The sequence below is a fragment of the Trichoplusia ni genome, chromosome 4 (assembly GCF_003590095.1).
Source record: "Trichoplusia ni isolate ovarian cell line Hi5 chromosome 4, tn1, whole genome shotgun sequence".
NCBI lineage: Eukaryota > Metazoa > Arthropoda > Insecta > Lepidoptera > Noctuidae > Trichoplusia > Trichoplusia ni.
In genome coordinates this window covers 4,103,443-4,120,797 of record NC_039481.1, presented here as the reverse complement: position 1 = coordinate 4,120,797, position 17,355 = coordinate 4,103,443, and the positions used below count along the sequence as shown (strand labels likewise).

Here is a 17,355-nt window from a genome sequence, read left to right as displayed (position 1 = left end):
CGACGTCCTTACCATGTTGCTAGATACGACTCTAGACTCTCAAGTACTGTAATATGTTGAATTATCTTACGTACATTATCTACATAGACAGAATATGTTATATTCTGCCAAAATAAATTTACTTAACAGAGTTGAGGCAACAATTAAACCATAATTGATGATCTATCTTAAACTATCGACCTAAATTTGATAGCTTGATGTTTCATCTAATAATAATGTATTGTAAATAACCACTTATGTCATTTGAATAATATTCATTCAAAATGTTGTGAGGTTTTTAATTATAGGTTTCTATGGAAAGTGTTGCCAATTTATTTGAATGTAAAATTAGCCGGAAATGTTCTTTGTACCGTCGTGCGCGCCTACACTAACACAGGTACTAAACCGTTATGAAGTGTTCTAGGTACAGTGATAGGCTGAGAACAAAGATGTTGCGCCAGATCCCAGTAATCTTATTGTCTGAGCGCCATGCACCAGTTAATAATATACCTTACCGAAACTAACAAGACTGGGTGACATTGTTGCAATGAATTAAATAAAATGTACTGAAAACAAAACACTTGTTCCAATACGGTGTGAGTGGTACCTTGTCTAGTTTTATTGACATCGATTTTAAAATCATTTTATGATTTCAAGAGTTTTATTTCACACTTAACGTTATCTTAATCAACTTTATTGTTAATCATTTATTTGCCAATCGCCAGTAAATCGCCGTCATACTCAATTTCGTTTTCCTTATCTTCTGTTTCATCACAATACATTCTGTTTAATTTAAGTATGTCGCCTTCGGATAGACCCACTCTTTGGCCGATCTCCACATTTTCCTATAAAAAGAAAATATTTTGATTGGAACATCTGTTTCTTAATCTTGGGAAAAGAATTTTTGTCAGAGCGTTCACGTCATTAACGGTTTCTCAAACTTATAACCATTCCGTAAAGAGAAATAAAGTGTTATGAGATTCTGTATGCCACATTTCAATGATTTCATGGTTCAATCAAGACTACATATCAGCTATAACACACTCAGCTAGAGTAGAGGTCGTACCATAGTGCCAAGGGGGATCCCATTCAGCAATACGATATAATTGTCACTGTTGACTTACCTTAATTGGAATAATTGTTTTTTCTTTGTGGGCAGAGAAGGCTGTAGCTGGATAATGCATCACACTGTCGTAGTCATAAGGTACATCGAAGTCGTTAATAACATCTTTGCCGTACTTTTTGAAATTATGTTCGCGACCTGTTAATTATAATATTAATAACCAAGTTATTTCCTCTACGGACAGTAATAGAAATCATTGGCAGTTAATTTTAACGGTGCATTTTATGTAACCTGATAATTTATTTGAGCAAAGTGTATTACAACATCTTAGGTTGCTGCAATTTGGACACTGAATACAGAATTGTACTAGATACCTACCTATATCACAGGCGCGGATCCAGCCCTTAAAAAAGGTTGTGGTCACAGCCACCCGAATATTGGTCAAATACGAGTCAGAGTTTTAACTCGCTTGTGATCGATATAGTGCATTCTTACAAAGGAGATGATAATAAAATAAATTACTACTGACTGTGGAAGTGTGACGTTAAAATTTTATGAGGGTTGTGGGCATGCCCATCGTGCCCACAATAGTGGATCCGCGCTTGCTATATCATAAGGAAACTTCAATCTTAAATTGTACGCGAAAGTTTGTATGTATGTTTTTTTAATCTTTCACTTTTATAATCCGGATTAACACAGGAAAATTATTATCCGGATTTTATGTTCCCGTGGGATCATTTTCGATTTGTAGCGGTCCTCAAGTGATATTTCCATCAATAAGGTAAAAAACTAAACTACACAAAAAACTTTTTGTAAAACTAGTCACGTTTGTCATTTCAAAAGTTGTGTGAAAGCGCTCTCCGTCCAGCAATAAGTGTGCTTGCTTACCTGGTTTAATATTTTCCCAAACGATGGTGACATAATCATCTCTATTGTAAGTGCATTGCATGTGGAAGAATCCTAGAGTATGCAACATCTCATGAACAATGGTCCCGTGCTTAAAACAACCCCTTCCTAGTTGCATAACTTGTTGGCCTGAAGACTTGAATCCCACGTTGGAGCTACAACCTGGACCTTCCTGAAATTAAGATCCCTGCTTACAAATAGAAACTATACTTAGGTACTGGTACAATAAAAAAAATGATTATTTAAAATACAACAAAAGAAAGTGGGATCTTTTAAATTCAATAACTGGCCTGTTGGACTAGTGGTTAGTGACCCTGACTGTTATACCGAAAATCGTGGGTTCTATTTCCACCCAGGACAAAGATTTGTGTGATAATCACTATCATTTGTTCTGTCTGGGTGTAATTTGTCTATAATATGTATGTTTTAGAAATATATGTACGTTTATCAGTTGTCTGGAACTCATCATTACTAGCGTTGCTTAGTTTGAGACTAGATGGCGTTGTGGTATATTATATTATGTACCTAGACTTAATAAATATTCACATTTTACACGTTCCCAATGGAGTCCTTTCATTACATCAACAGATATTATGAGATTACGTTTCGTTTCGTCGAGTTCAGCTTACCATGACGATTGGTTCATTGGTTGTCAACAGGAAAAACAAAAGAATTTAAATTGATGGACAGGCCTTGGGAATCCGTAGGTTTATTTGTAAAAGACAAAAAGGACCTAGAGTACAGATACAGTTTTTAGAACACTGAAATTGCATCTAACGAAATTGCCATCGAAAAACATCGATGCGCTGTCGTCTGCACTCAATGTAAGAATACATTTTCTCGCCGATGATTTCTTAAGGTGACAGTATAAAAAAATCTTAAGAGCTGGATTTAAAAAATAGTCCTGTCATGTTTAGAGAATTATGAAAGAATATGACATTGTGTTCACTTGAACAGTCAAATTCAAAAAGAAAAATTCTGACGACTAGTTAACTCTTAACTAAATCAAAATCATCGATGATTGCCACATACATACGAAAAAGGAAATAATCAATGAGACAGAACACACATGGACACGTCAAACTTATAACATCCGCCAACTAGTTTTTTTTTAAAAAACGACTTAAGTAATTTGTCCGCATTTTTATTTAATTTAAACCTTGTTGTGGGTTTCACAAACATTCAAGTCACATGCACAAAGACACCCAGACTCAGGACAATCATTCGTGGACCACACAAACGCTTGTCCTACGCGGGAATCGAACCCGCGACACGTTGCGCTCTGTGGATTAGGCGTGGTTGCCTCAACCACTCTGCTATCTGTTCAGGCTTAAGTCAGGTTATGCGTTGGGATATTAAAAATAGTATATAAAGGTATATATTCACTTGTATAATAACAGCACGTTCGTCTTCGCTCTCACGTTTACGAAATCTGACACACGAATTATTCGCTATATCAGCCAAAGCAGCCTCAATGGCCCGCAACTGTTTCTCATCTGTTAATCAGCAATGGGTAAAAAAAGTTTAATTAAACTTCCTGTAATTTCGTATCGAAGGAACTAGTCCTATACAGCAATTGACCTACATTGGCTGCAAAGGACTAGACATAGGTGGGTGATTCTTCGGAAAAAATACACTAGTTAAGGTCATATCATTACCCTCACCAACTGGTTCACTTCACTGTGATGCTTAAAATGTTTTAATTTTTACTTCATCTAATAACAGCCGTTGTAGTAGCACGATGGGACTGAAATCGTCACTAAGTGTACAAAAGTCCCTTAAATAAATAAGGATTAAAAAAAAAAACAGCCATAGTACTTTACAAGGTTAGGTGAAAATAATATTAAATCAAGCAATCTGCAGTATGAAAAGTGTGGTGAGGATAATGATGTTCTTGACTTGTGTTCCTTTCTGTACCATATCTTAAATTGTAGTTTTACAAAGTACTATTCCCTGCCCCCTGCATTAATAGTAGGATGGTTTTGTAAAGAGGATGATTCTTCATCTATCCATAACTTGAAGTAAGACCATCGATTACAGTTAACCTCTAGGTAGGTGGGCTCTTCAAGATAACCTAATAACACGAGGCCAGTGTAAAACAATACTAAAACTCGTATACCTACAGTGTATGTATTGTTCTTTTACTACATAAATGGACTTCACAAAATGTATATAATCCAAAACAAATTAATTTGATTGTGTCCTAATGAAGCGAACAATGAATGGAATCCAGCGAATTGCAATTAATACACAAGTACCTACCGAAGTAGATTGAGTAAACTTAAATGATTGACAAACCAAAATCTTCCTCGTTGATGTGGTACACGACAGTACGGTTTGGCCAGCGAGCGACAACATCCCGTATTCCATTTCTATCATTAACGTCCGTTTCAAAGACTGCTTCGCGCTGATCGTCCGACAACATCATGTCTCCCTCGAAGAAGTCTCCAAATTCATCTAATTAATATTACACAGTGAAATAAAAAATTAACATAATTTCGTATTCTTCGGTACCTATACATATACCTACTTAGACTTACATACCTACACAGGTATTCCTGCACAACCTATACCTTGATAGAGTAACGCTATCTACGCTACCTCTATCAGTTTTTGGGGTTGAATATTAATTGAGAAAAGTTTGGTTATTGACCGATGCCTTAAGAATATAAAATTAAAAAAAAATTGGATGTAAAAAGTTGCGCCAATATGTTAATGATTTCGATTATTTTAATGCAAACACGAATCTAATTGATTTGAATTTTCGTTTAACCCACTGGTATAATTGTACTTAAGGAACTCAGAACAGGATACGACATCAGCATGCAGAATGCAGTGCTTGGCGGCTTATGCATATGAAACATAGCACACAGCCTGCTAACTGAGCCGTATCCGCTTTGGCCTGTGCAGAAAAATAACACTAACCACTAATGTTATCTCAGAAATCTGTTTGCGTAATTTTGCGAGGTGGATTCATAAATGCTTTATTGTTTAAGGGAACATTCTATATTTACGACAACAGATTTTGATTGATGAATGTTTAAAAATAATATTCCTAACATACAATACACGAAATTGGACACAGCATTGAAATCAGTAGGTAATAAGTATACCTAAATGACCTAATGGGCCTAAATAAAGCGAAGTCTTCTAACTACTTTTGGATAGGCAGGAAAAATATAATTGAAATCTAAAAGTCTGAATGATTGACACTAGCAAAGCTCTTCAGGTAGCAGTCAGAAATCTTAAAAAACCTCGGAGCCCTAATCTTTATGAATAAATCTAGAGATCCATTTATAGGAAATCGTGTACAAGATTGTGTGCCTTCTGCTTTTGCTCTTAGTAGCTCGGCGGCTAGGGTAAGTCAATAAAAGTCTGACACTACCCACTTCCTCCTCCGAGGATGTGACTATATTCGGTAGAAAATTGTTTCCAGTACAGTAACGAAATAAGGAATTATATTAAAAGCTTTATTTACCTACCGCTGTTTTCATCATCAGAACCCTGAGGCACAGGTGCTGCTATGGAAGTAACTATCATTATACTTAAAATAATCCACATTGTGCAATTTAACTTCATTTTAGAATATTTTTTTTTACGCTTCAACCGCCCACTTTAATGAACCACTAGTGTACTGAGTAGCAAATCGTGTCTCCACGCCTTTTAACTTCATTTTGCTTCCACTCGTAGGGCCGTGCTGGTGTAGCCTAACAGCGGGACATCACAATCGATCACCTAATTAGATAATCAGGTTATCTTTTACTTACGAAACTAAGTGGTGTTTATTTCGCCACTCGACTTATCTTTAGAACCCTGGTGAGTTCTCAGACATTCAAGTGCATCACTTGAATATATAATAACCTTTCGCTTTTTATTCAGGAGATTTTTTAAGGGTCTGTTTAGGAAGGCAAAGGCTAACGTCTTAAGGGAAAGTAATCGACACCAACTGCACCTCAAGTCTAAAAAAGATATTATTATCTTGTCAAGTTTTTAGTTGCAGTCTGATTCAATGAAATCATTTTTTAAAGGAATAAATTATAACTGTTCCTTATTATTACTAAATCACTGAATGTTAGAGGCACTATACACTCCAAAACAATTTATTATTCCTTCGAAACACAAACAACTTCTTTTACTATGGCATCCAGGCAGTCCATAAAACGAATGTAGTATACTAATTTGATACAAAGCGTAACTAACGCTTTTGTCATGACCAAATCAAGGTATCAAACAATTTCGTCGACTCTGACAAGTTTGCTATGAAAATAGCCGAGATCGTTTATTAACAAATTATACGCATAGAAAATAAGTTTTTTGTCCAAGAAAAACATCGGTTGGGGCAGTTCGTAGGATCACATCCGTTAGATTCAAAACTATAAGGAACTTACATGCATCGATATTCTACTTGTCGTAACCTAACTTTATGTGAAATTGATTTTATAGTATAATTTATAATAAATGTCTAACTGGATTATACATGGTTCGGGTCATGTATAATCCAGTTACACATAAGTAACGAACCATTGTTATATCAAATACCGTAACTTAATACATTCATACAAGCCTTTACCGACTTAAGATGAGGGGCACTACTTTAACGTAATTTAGGTAGAATCGTTCAACGGCATCATCATTTTACCAATTAAGAACAACATTTTATTAAGTTCTTTGTTATAAATAATTGTTAATTATTTATGTAAATCAAGCAAGTTCAAGTGATGCACTTGAATGTCTGAGAACTCACCAGGGTTCTAAAGATAAGTCGAGTGGCGAAATAAACACCACTTAGTTTCGTAAGTAAAAGATAACCTTTGTTATAAATAATTGTTAATTATTTATAACAAATATTGTTTATAGATTTTTGTTACTTTTACCCGTATAGCGAAACATACTATTACAATATGTGACATAGGTTAAATAAAATTAACTGTTGTAAATAAAGTGCTATATTTATTTTACAAAATAGTTACAAAAAGAACTTGACACACAAAATTTCACTGTACACACCTGCGGTTCTGATTAATAAATTTAAATCAACTAACTCAATAAATGTACAATAAGGTATAATATATAAAAAAAAAACTTTACTTAAATTAAAAAAGTAACGTTTAACTTAAAAAAACGGTCCCAAAAAAAACAAAATATACTAGTATATTAATTCCATTCATAAGATTATGGCATTTGTTTAACGTAATACTGAACTTGCTAATACAACAAAAATATGTACGCTGTTCACTATAAATGTGATCTTTATAATTGTTTTAAATATACTATCAAGTTAATATGCATATAATAAATATGAACATTGTGACAAATGATCATTGTGTAGTTATTTAAAATTAAGCCAAGGCTACATAGCTTTGCGATAACAAATCGGACAATTAAGTGAATGCACCAATGTAAAATGACTTTCAAAATAAGTATATTTTATACGTTTGCGTTACGTACTTTCTTACGTAGTTTTCACATTACCTTGATGCAATTTCACTTTTTTACCATGTCCTTTGGTGGTAGAATGGGACTTTTTAAATTTCACTAATTTATACATCAAATACAGTGAATAATAATTAATTTAGGCAGTCTTTAATATACTTTAGATAATAATTATATCCGTTAACCGTTCCGTATTTTCATAATATACTAAATAAATAATAATACCAGACAAAGAATGGTAACGTACCCTATTAACTTAACAGTTAAAATATTTTACATACAAAATACAATATCAGCACATAATTCAGTAAAGCACTGAAAACATTCTAAATATTGGTCTAGTTATTTATTGCATGGAACATGCGTGTTCCTTTTCAATACATCATCTACCTGATCAATGCAAAGACTGTATAATCCTTAAGCTTGTATTTAAAGTTGTATTGCTTGTAATATACTTTTCTATTGTTACAGACACATTATTGTAGCACGATCCACTCACATATGTATGACCGTAAGTCGCAACAAACGACGCAGCTCGCAGCTATAATCATTAACATGAATAACATACGTGCATACTTCAGCAAGACTATTAATATTGGGGTTTATTACGCTTACCGCTAATATTCTTCTAATACAATTTGCCTACGCATACAGGACGTCAATAAGACTGGAGTAGTAAGCGGCACGCTACATGATTACTATCACAAATTGTGCTGCAATTCTAACAATAACATTTTATTGCTATTTCACTGAAGACTCATTTGTCTTAAGGCAAATTAAACGTTGATTATAACTATTTAAATTTCACCTATAATTTATTTAAAAAATGCGATTACTGTGAACATCGTTCTATCATTATTTCAATACGATACCTGGCCACAGCTTCATAGCTAGCAGCTTTATCTACATCTAATAGTAGTAAAAGTTACGCAAACACTGAAGAATAATGTAAATAAGAGTTCATTACAAAAGTATGTAATTTTATTTCCTTGCAGGTATAGGTACCCGCTGGAAAATATAGTTCTTGAATATCAAAAATAAAATATGATCAAATTCATTTTAATACACACAAAAATATAGCATCAACAGTAATACTTTTCAACATGAATGAAATGGCATTGACGCTTTCGTTTTATTCATCACTATCATCTCATAAAAAATATAAGATCCGGTCTCACATTTCTCGTTATTCTATGGAAGTAGTTGCATTTTCATTTATACTAGCATTTCAATGTTCATCAATCTCTTAACGTAATCAATCAGCTCTTCTGTCGACGCTTAACTTTATCGACTTATCGAATTCTTTTGTAAGGTGATTCTTAACTTTCAATAACTGCTTCCGGCAAAGCATGTATCAAATGCAAGATTTACCTGCAAACTTTGTACCATGAGAGCTCTTAAACATTTTTCGATACGCAACATTTTCGCTTAGGTACTTATAGAATAGTTACTTGTACTAAGTATAGAAATGAGACACTTCTATAAATTCCAAATTTTGGCACACTTTAAAATGATATGTTTAGTTGTATTTTACTGTGTACTTATTATATGAATATAAAAATATAAATGATTTATCATAAAATCTTGTCAGGGCACATTGAGGTACAAATACCACAGTTACAACATTACTGTTTTGTGAAAGACCCACACCATTGTAAATCTGAACGTGTGCATTTAAACTTTATATTTGAATTAAAGGAACTGTCCCATTTCCTTTTGGTACTTACATATTAAATGTAATGCAAAAACGGTGAACAATAGATTGCGATAAAAATGAATACACTCGAAATGCTTAATATCGACTAAGTCACTAAGATCAAACAGTAGTTCGGCTACTATTCCTAAGACTTCAAAAAGTTTCCTCTAATTCGATGTATAGAAAGCTAACTTTCGAAGCTGGCTTATACAATAATGTATATAATGACATCAATGGCAAATACAACAACAAGATGATTCAAGGACATACTCTAAACACCCAGACGTCGCTCGTTTCATTAGTACATTATGCAAGTCACATGCTGATATGTAATAGATGACAGTTAATCGATTTAAATACTGACGGAAAGAATATTCATTCGATTAGATTATTTAACTTTTTTGCACATAAAAAGCGTGGAAACAGTAATCTTAGTCGCATCGTCCTATCCACGCAATACTCGCTCTCGTCATAATCACAGTCGAGAATATCGCAATTAATAAATACACTAATATTAATTAGGCCTTTTTAGGACAGATAATCACAATTTCTCTAAATTAATACATCTCCTCGACATAAAATTCAAGCGAATCAATTAATACCTTAAGTCTTCCTCATATTCTTTGGATTCAAGTTTTACCTGTGAAACGAAAGATAGCATTTGAATGTATTATTTTTGAATGTTAGGGAGTTAGTTTGAGTGTGAGCGCGCTACGTACAGTGCGTGTGCGTGTCAGGCGGCGGTCTGCGCGGAGGGCGGCGCGTGGGGCGGCGCGGGCGCGGGCGGCGCGCGCCGGCCGCCGCGCGGCTTGATGCTCTCCGACACCTGCCACATGGCCTCCTCGCTCAGCACGTCGTCGAACTCGTTGAACATCTCCAAGATGTGCTCGTTCTTCTTGAACGTGTATTGCCTGCAACCGTACGTAATATTAATTTATCTATTTCGCAATATATATTTATTGGTCGTCTTCACTTTAAATGCCGCGTGTAGTGTACGCGATGGAAATTTGAAAAGTTTTTTTTGAAATCTCTGACTGAATAAGCTGCTTTTGGACACTGATTTAATAATAAATATATAAAGAAAACGCACTTTTTATTGAACCTCTTCATATTCTGCATGATGTGGTACTGTTGCCATCTTTTGGTGAAATTAATACCGCCTTCAGGAAGAAGATCCGGGTTGCCGATGTGAACGAACGTAAGATCTTGGAGAACCAGGCCTCTGAAAAATATTCACCAGGGCATTAAACTTTATACTAAATGATGACTTTTGCAGGTGTATAATCAGTACACTACATTGTAGCGGCTCTTATTGCAGTTATACATTAAAAAGAGTTTTAAAAAAAATGTCTTACATGTAAGGTATGCAGGGCGGCTGCGACTCGGCCAGCGCCTGGCGGTAGGTGCGGAAGGAGGAGGAGGAGTCGATGATGGTGCAGCAGTCGTGCAGCGTGTCCACGATGGAGCGCGACCAGCCCAGGCGGCGCACGGGCGGCGAGTCCAGCGCCGACACCAGCGCCAGGTACGAGTTGAAGTTGTTCATCTTGCGTAATGCCTTCATTACCTTCAGGAATTTGTTAGCGTATTTTTCTCGCTCGCGTGCCTCATCCTGTAATAATATTTATTGAATGCAGACTCTTAAATTAATGGCCCTACTAAAAGAATAGATGCTCGAGAATAAATGTGTGATAAAATGTTAGTATTGTGACACATTGTCTTCCTACCAAATAAAATATTAAGAGGCAAGTAAAATAATTTACCTGTTCCAAAATTCTAGAACGTGCCCAGTAGCTCATCTTGTTGAAATGCTCTGTGAAACGCGTCAAATTAGGTGAGCTCTCTTCGGATTGATCGCGAGGCCATAAAAGCACCTCCGCAGTGGTGAGGCGTGAGAATAGCGCAGCGTCCAAAAGTGTCATTTGCTCGGCTAACTCAGTCGACTTGAAGTCTAGAAGAGTATCGCGACGTGTAGATACACTGCCGTAACATGGAGTATCGTACTCGTACCTGCTGTTTGTCTATACAGAAATATTTATAATTAATTAATTGAATACCATCTATATTAATCTTAATGTTGGTATCTATAGAATAACAATGTTTGTACCTGTTGGAAGTGTATCTGTTTTTGTTTGTCGACGAGTATTTGTCGGAGTGCTTTTGCTATCGCCAATTCTTCAACATTTACCAGCCAGTATATAAACTCCATTATCTCTTGCATCAGCGGGGAATCCAAATCGGACGTTCTGCAATGAAAAATATACATATTTTATTTTTATGTAATATTATGAGTTGAATGATACATTCGACCATCCTTTTATACTAGCTAACAACAAACATAATAATTATGTGACAGCGTTAGATAATTTTACTTATTATTTATATACTCATAGTGGATACTCATAAACTTTCTAGAACAGCAGAAGCAACGCCACATTCGACATTACAGCCTCGTTGCTACTGTGCTCCTCCCGCCATTCTTTTTTTTATTGTTTTGCCATCAGCGGCTTATTGCAGGGAAACAGGGGTAAATTACACGTATTAAATAAAGTTCGTAACTTTTCAGATATAACAGTTTGAAAACGTTACAATTGTACGTTTTAGTCGTAGTTATAATCATGAGTAGTGTGTACGCACGTGAGGTCGGCCACGACGCAGGTGAGCAGGCTGAGCGTGGCGCGCAGGTCGTGCGGGCGCGCGCGGAAGTGCTTGGCGCGGCGCAGCAGGCGCGCCAGCAGGCCGCTCGGCGACACCCACGTGCGGTACGTGGCCAGGAACGCCTCTTGGAACTCGAAGTCTGAGGGGAAGGCCGGCCGTTACTCACTGCTTGTATAAGCGTTTATAGGTAAAGACATCTAACATTTGGGTTGCTTGAGTGTGTAGTTAAGGTTTGTTTTTCATTTGTTATAAAAAATTGAACTTGCCCAACAGTCTTCACCTATAAACTTCTTAAACTAAAACGGCTCTACTGAATTTTGAGCGTCATATTGACTTTCATCGTCATTCGCCAGGCGTCATAGTTCAGAAACACTCAAAATCAGTAGGTTCGATTCTAAAGCATTAAATGCAATACAGTGCAAGAAATATGCGTAACAATTTTTTATACATACGTTCCAAAAATTTACAAAGTACAAGCATAGAAAAACAATGACCTTGAATGGTTTCAATTATTAAAGTTTGTTACGACAGTAACTTACTTGTTGCTTAGCTAAAGCAAAACCACTTTCTCGCGGCAGTTTCACTACTTCTTAAGCATGTGGTTAAATATTGTTGTTGTAATACTAGGTGTGTGCATGTTATAAACATTAAAGCAGCGTAGAAATAATGATGTCAATATTCCAAACACATTTCGAAACTACTTAAGCAACATTCGATAAGCTTCCAAATATTAGTAAAAATAAAAACCGGCAATACTTCCAGCCCCATATTAAAGAATGGTTCAACCACTTACACTCGTCCGATTCTGTAAAGTGAAAGCATTCACAGTGAGAGTTCAGAGGTTAGAAGCAAGAGACAAGATACCATTTAGTTACTGATTATGAGAATTTGACTTTGACCATATGTTTGTTGTTATTATAATATCTAAATTAATGTAAATTCCATTTATGTGAATGATCAGTGATATCCAGTACCCAAGTATGAAACTGACTGACTCCATGCATTTGTATTTAAGAAAAGAAAGACAGGATAGGTAAAAATTTAAATAAAAAATTATGAATCTGTGAATGACTGATAAAAACCTTTACCGAGATGATAATGATAATTTTTACTTAAATTTAAGGTTAATCATTGAATAGAATTGCTGTAAGTTATTTTTTTATCTAAATGTAAAATATGCATTTTAAAATCTTGCAATGAAAATAACATCAAAGGAAGTCGTATCAAGTGATGACAGTATACAACTATATTGTACATTTTTCTAATCTATTTTATGTCAATCAAAAACTAATTTTAGAAAACGTAACTGAGAATATAAAGTTCTGAATGATGACATTAATCACCCTCATACAATGTAACGGCACAAACCTTTGGTAGCTTTGGTGGCGAGTACGATGAGTGCATCGGGATGTCCGCCGCGCACGTCGGGCCCGTCCTTGCTGGGCCCCTTGAGCACGAGCCACGCGCTGATGTCGGTCTGCAGGATGATGTCGTCCGCGTCCGCAGGCGCGTCGCTGCTGGGCTCGCCGCCCGCCGCTGCGGGCTCCGAGCTGCCTTCACTTCTCTGTGGAACGCGATTGAGTTTGTGTCAGAAGTTCCACAGCTATGGTATCACACTAAATTAGACAGTATGAAATTATCTTTATATGCGTATGTGTTTATGTATGTAACCTCTTCAAGCTCGAATGGCTTAAATAATTTCCAGGGAGCGTCTGGACGTAGCTTCCACCTTGGATGAAAACGTAGCCTGTTTTATCCAACTTCCGACATCCAGGCGGGCGAAGCTAGAGGAAATCTTGTATAAAACTAAATATATCAAAGTACATATGAAGGTATACCTGTGACGGCACAGGAGAAGGAGTTGGTTGCTGTACAAGTAATTCTAATTCATCTTCAAGTGGGAACTTTCCAGGTACTGTAGCACTTGCGAATGATTCATCAGAATTCTGAAACAATCAAGTATTTTTTTTATCATATCCACGAATCTTAATTACTATTGAAACATTAGTACGGACAAATCGCTGCAAAGCTCATTACATCATAAATGAATACTTACGTTATTTAATACAGTTTCGTCAGCAGAACTATTGTGTGATGACGGTCGGGGTGAAGGAGGTGGCAGTAGCTCATTACTTGAGTTTACGGAAACCTAAAAATACAGTTTAAACTTATAGAAACAAAAAAACTGAAAAGAAAACAATGAAATATTTTTGTCACATTTTTCACCATGATTTTAGCAATTTCATAAATATTGCGAAACAATGCCACAAAAATGCTGCTTATTATAAAGCTACTTTCAAAGCAATTAATTACACAAAAGATTTAATTTATACAGTAGCAATATCTTTGTGACAGAATCGTGGTCCTCCTGGACAGTGTGCCAACATTAAAGAGGGAAAGCAAAAGTTTACTTGGATGGCACGACGGTATATTGACACACATAAGGTTCTTGCTTCGCATTTTAATTGGCCACTAATTATAGTGTTATACTGTTATGTAATGACTTAACGAAGTAACTTACTTTCTACGTACTATGATGTACTGTTAAATAGAAATCATTGAATATTCTTATTAACTGCGCATTTCAATTATTTACGTAATTCTCATAGGACGTGTTCAAGTAAAAATGGGTGTATTGAATTACCTGTTTAGACTTATTCATCTTAGGCGGCAACGCTGGCGGCTCAAGGGGAATAGGACTAGTACCGCTCGATGTGATCATGTTAACGCTGTCTTCTGAACCACTGCTAAATAAATTTTATAATTAATCGGGTGTTTTAATTTAAATTAAACTTAAATGTGGTGAATATTTATGTTATACCTCATTGGCGCGTTCCCAAAATGCTGTACAGTAAACGACTGAGCGATGGAACGCTGAACTTGCTGACGCTGCACAGTAATGGCGCCGTCTGCGATTTGCTTAGCACTGAACAATAACGTGAAAATAATTAATATATGAACAGAAATTATTGTATTAAGGGTTTTTAAAGAAGGTAAAATGTTAAGTATATTATATCAAAGTTTGAGATTGGTTTGAATAAAGTTTAGATAAATACCTTGCTAAATTATAAGTATGTATCGAGTGTCGGAACAAATCCGTTGGAGCTGCTGCACTGTTTGGCGGGTGACTGCAGTTGCCAAACATCTCCATATACGCCATAACTACACAGAAAATGTATAATTAAATTTGTAAACATAGATTGACTGCACTAGTAGTTAAATTAAACACTGTTCGTTGCTTCGTATGTTCGGTAAACTATCAGCTATGTAAAAGATATATTTTTATTGCATTTTCTCGGAGCACAGATGTTTAATTACACTACATTTGAATGTTAGTCCAAAAGATGATTCTAGGAACTAAGGCGAAGTGTGTGTCTTCTGTAAAACTGAAGTAAAATTAACATGAAATAGCAATAACAGATTGTTGTAATGAAGCGCTAAGTACATTCATCATTTGCGGTGATAATTAACAACACCGCGAACCAACATTATTAGCACGGCGAATTCTGCGCTAGTTACACAAAACGCGTAAGCTGGAAGCTAATATGTACAATCAAGGTGAAGTTTAATATACATAGTTCACAACAATCTATTTTATTATTACTTTTGATGTAACAACTACACTCAATCAATAACGTTTACTTTAGGACATTATTTACTGTTTATATTAATTACAATTCTGAGTCAGGTCGACATAGTTTACAATTTGGTTGACCATGTCAAGTCTTTTTTCCTATTATCAAGAATATTTTTAGTGTACTTTCATTTTGTTCTTATTTACTTAAAAAAAACTTTAAAACACTAAAATATTTTAAAGCTAGAATTAATAATTATATATATTTGTCCTAATTATTTATTGCATTATAACATTTAAAAACATGTGGTAAAGCTTGCAGACATTGATAGTGAGATCAGCACATACATATTTGTTCTAGTGTGAGTGACAAAAGCTTTTTTGACTGCTTAAGCATATCTGATGAGTCTCCAATAAGTCTGTTCATGGAGTGGACCTTATGTTCAACCACGAAAACGTGTAAACAGCATCGTCAGATCTAGAACTTGGAGCTAAATAGCGCTTTACATGCATAGATCCACTCACCGCTGTACGCGACGCTTTGGAACACTGCCGCGCCGCACCGGCACAACAGACAAACATGCCGTTATAGCCCCACATATCATTCATATACCATAGCGCCCAAAATAGACAATGACCAAAGATTTTTTAGACGAGTCACAAGACCACTGAGTGCTACAGAAATGCATTATGACTTTTCATCAACCACATACAATGAAACGAAGGCTCGTTCGAAAATATTATTTAACCAAGAAAAGTGCAATTCACAATGTGGCAGTGTAATATTATGTTAAAATATATTTTACGATTATCTATTTACACTTCGTTAAACACTTAAGTTACTATTAACTTTGAAGAATCTGGGTGAACAGCAACATGTTAAGAAATCATAATTACAGGTAAGGAAGGTACTCGAACAAAATGCTTTAGATAAACCTTCGTTCCGCCACCGAAACAGGGTCACGTATTAAATGCAAGCATCGCGTCGGATGTGTGGAGGGTTAGGTGTGGGTAGGTGAGGGTATACTGACTGTGCTTCTTCTTGAGCGGCAGCGGCGGCGGGCGCGGCGGCTGGTGCACCGCCAGCGTGTGCGGCCGCGCCTCGCCGTGCAGCGAGCACTGCGGCGCCGCCCTGCACACACGGGCCACACGTCACACGTCACACGTCACTCGTCACACGCGCGTCACGGCGCCAGCCCGTCAGTAGTGTCCGTACCTGATCTCGACGGTGGGGAAGTGTTGCTGCACGTCGACGCGGATGTTCCGCCGCGTCTTGACGGGCAGCTCGGGCGGCGTCTCGTTCTCGTCTGAGGTGATGCTCGCCAGTCTGAACACAAAAGCGTCGGTTACGACAACGTCCAAGTAAAAGGGGCTTCGCATCCTTGATGTGGTAAAAAAATGTTGAGTTGCGATATTTAAGTAACCAACTCAAGTTAATGTTATTTGAAATACACAACGATTATGAAATAAGTTTTCCGTGTAAACAAGTTGTCTAAGTAATTACTTTTTATGTTAATTGGAATGTTAATGGTAATAATTCGTTTCAATGAAAAACTTGATTACGAAAAATTAACTACTGGAGATAACTATCTAATTTAATGTTATTTAATTTCCTTAACGTTACGTAAGTAGGGTGTGTCGTGATACCATACAGAAAACACTCACTTTGAAGAATGGTGCGAGGTTATATTGTTCATATTGGTTACATTCATGCGGCTCTCAAAGCTTTGTAGTGTGCACTTCGTTTCAGTCACACAGTCTGTACTGTTAAAAATACTGCAAAAACAATAACAGAAAGCATGATACTTAAGATACTTAATATACTTTTGTCTTTACTCTTTAGTCAATGGACATAAAATGGAGTAAGTTTTTTCTTTAAATGTATTTTTATAACTTATTCCAGTCCAGTCCTCAAAGTATATTAAACGTCTTGAAATCTCAGATACCAGACCAAGTGAAGAAGATAAGAGGAGGTGTACAATTGAAAGTCTAATAGATGTGTAATGGAAAATAGATGTGCAAACAAAACATTAAAACACATGGACAAAG

General features: G+C 36.0%; 2 protein-coding genes across 14 annotated transcripts in view; both read right to left on the bottom strand.

The window, feature by feature from the left end:
- Nucleotides 1-338: 338 nt before the first annotated feature.
- On the bottom strand, nt 339-6,679 carry LOC113492612 (seminal metalloprotease 1-like). The gene is made up of 6 exons (XM_026870152.1): nt 4,493-6,679; nt 4,247-4,405; nt 3,335-3,444; nt 1,931-2,120; nt 1,104-1,240; nt 339-824 (listed from the first exon to the last, which is right to left on the bottom strand). Exons 2-6 carry the CDS (start codon nt 4,374-4,376, stop codon nt 687-689), a joined length of 705 nt encoding a protein of 234 aa, XP_026725953.1. The 5' UTR covers nt 4,377-4,405; nt 4,493-6,679; the 3' UTR covers nt 339-686.
- A 199-nt stretch (nt 6,680-6,878) lies between these two features.
- Nucleotides 6,879-17,355, bottom strand: part of LOC113492608 (guanine nucleotide-releasing factor 2) — a 30,024-nt gene continuing 19,547 nt past the window's right edge. For 7 of the 13 annotated variants that reach the window (XM_026870143.1, XM_026870135.1, XM_026870134.1 and 4 more), the window contains 18 exons: nt 16,972-17,082; nt 16,523-16,633; nt 16,338-16,438; nt 15,832-15,855; nt 14,789-14,894; nt 14,554-14,658; nt 14,377-14,479; nt 13,789-13,881; nt 13,571-13,678; nt 13,101-13,296; nt 12,526-12,537; nt 11,712-11,871; nt 11,182-11,320; nt 10,838-11,095; nt 10,433-10,686; nt 10,168-10,299; nt 9,797-9,988; nt 6,879-9,717 (listed from right to left, as the gene is read on the bottom strand). In XM_026870143.1, coding sequence (XP_026725944.1) covers nt 9,811-9,988; nt 10,168-10,299; nt 10,433-10,686; nt 10,838-11,095; nt 11,182-11,320; nt 11,712-11,871; nt 12,526-12,537; nt 13,101-13,296; nt 13,571-13,678; nt 13,789-13,881; nt 14,377-14,479; nt 14,554-14,658; nt 14,789-14,894; nt 15,832-15,855; nt 16,338-16,438; nt 16,523-16,633; nt 16,972-17,082 — 2,191 coding nt within the window. In that variant the 3' untranslated portion in view covers nt 6,879-9,717; nt 9,797-9,810. The remainder of the gene's footprint in view (nt 9,718-9,796; nt 9,989-10,167; nt 10,300-10,432; nt 10,687-10,837; nt 11,096-11,181; nt 11,321-11,711; nt 11,872-12,525; nt 12,538-13,100; nt 13,297-13,570; nt 13,679-13,788; nt 13,882-14,376; nt 14,480-14,553; nt 14,659-14,788; nt 14,895-15,831; nt 15,856-16,337; nt 16,439-16,522; nt 16,634-16,971; nt 17,083-17,355) is intronic. The other 6 variants (XM_026870136.1, XM_026870139.1, XM_026870138.1 and 3 more) reach the window with 5 other exon arrangements.

Excerpts from the sequence above, each read along its gene's own strand:
- LOC113492612 (XM_026870152.1), bottom strand. The coding sequence starts at position 4,376 with ATGATGTTGTCGGACGATCAGCGCGAAGCAGTCTTTGAAACGGACGTT. Across the intron at positions 3,445-4,246 it reads CATCAACGAGGAAGATTTTG|ATGAGAAACAGTTGCGGGCC; the intron begins GTTTGTCAATCA and ends GCTGATTAACAG. Across the intron at positions 2,121-3,334 it reads AACGTGCTGTTATTATACAA|GAAGGTCCAGGTTGTAGCTC; the intron begins GTGAATATATAC and ends TCTTAATTTCAG.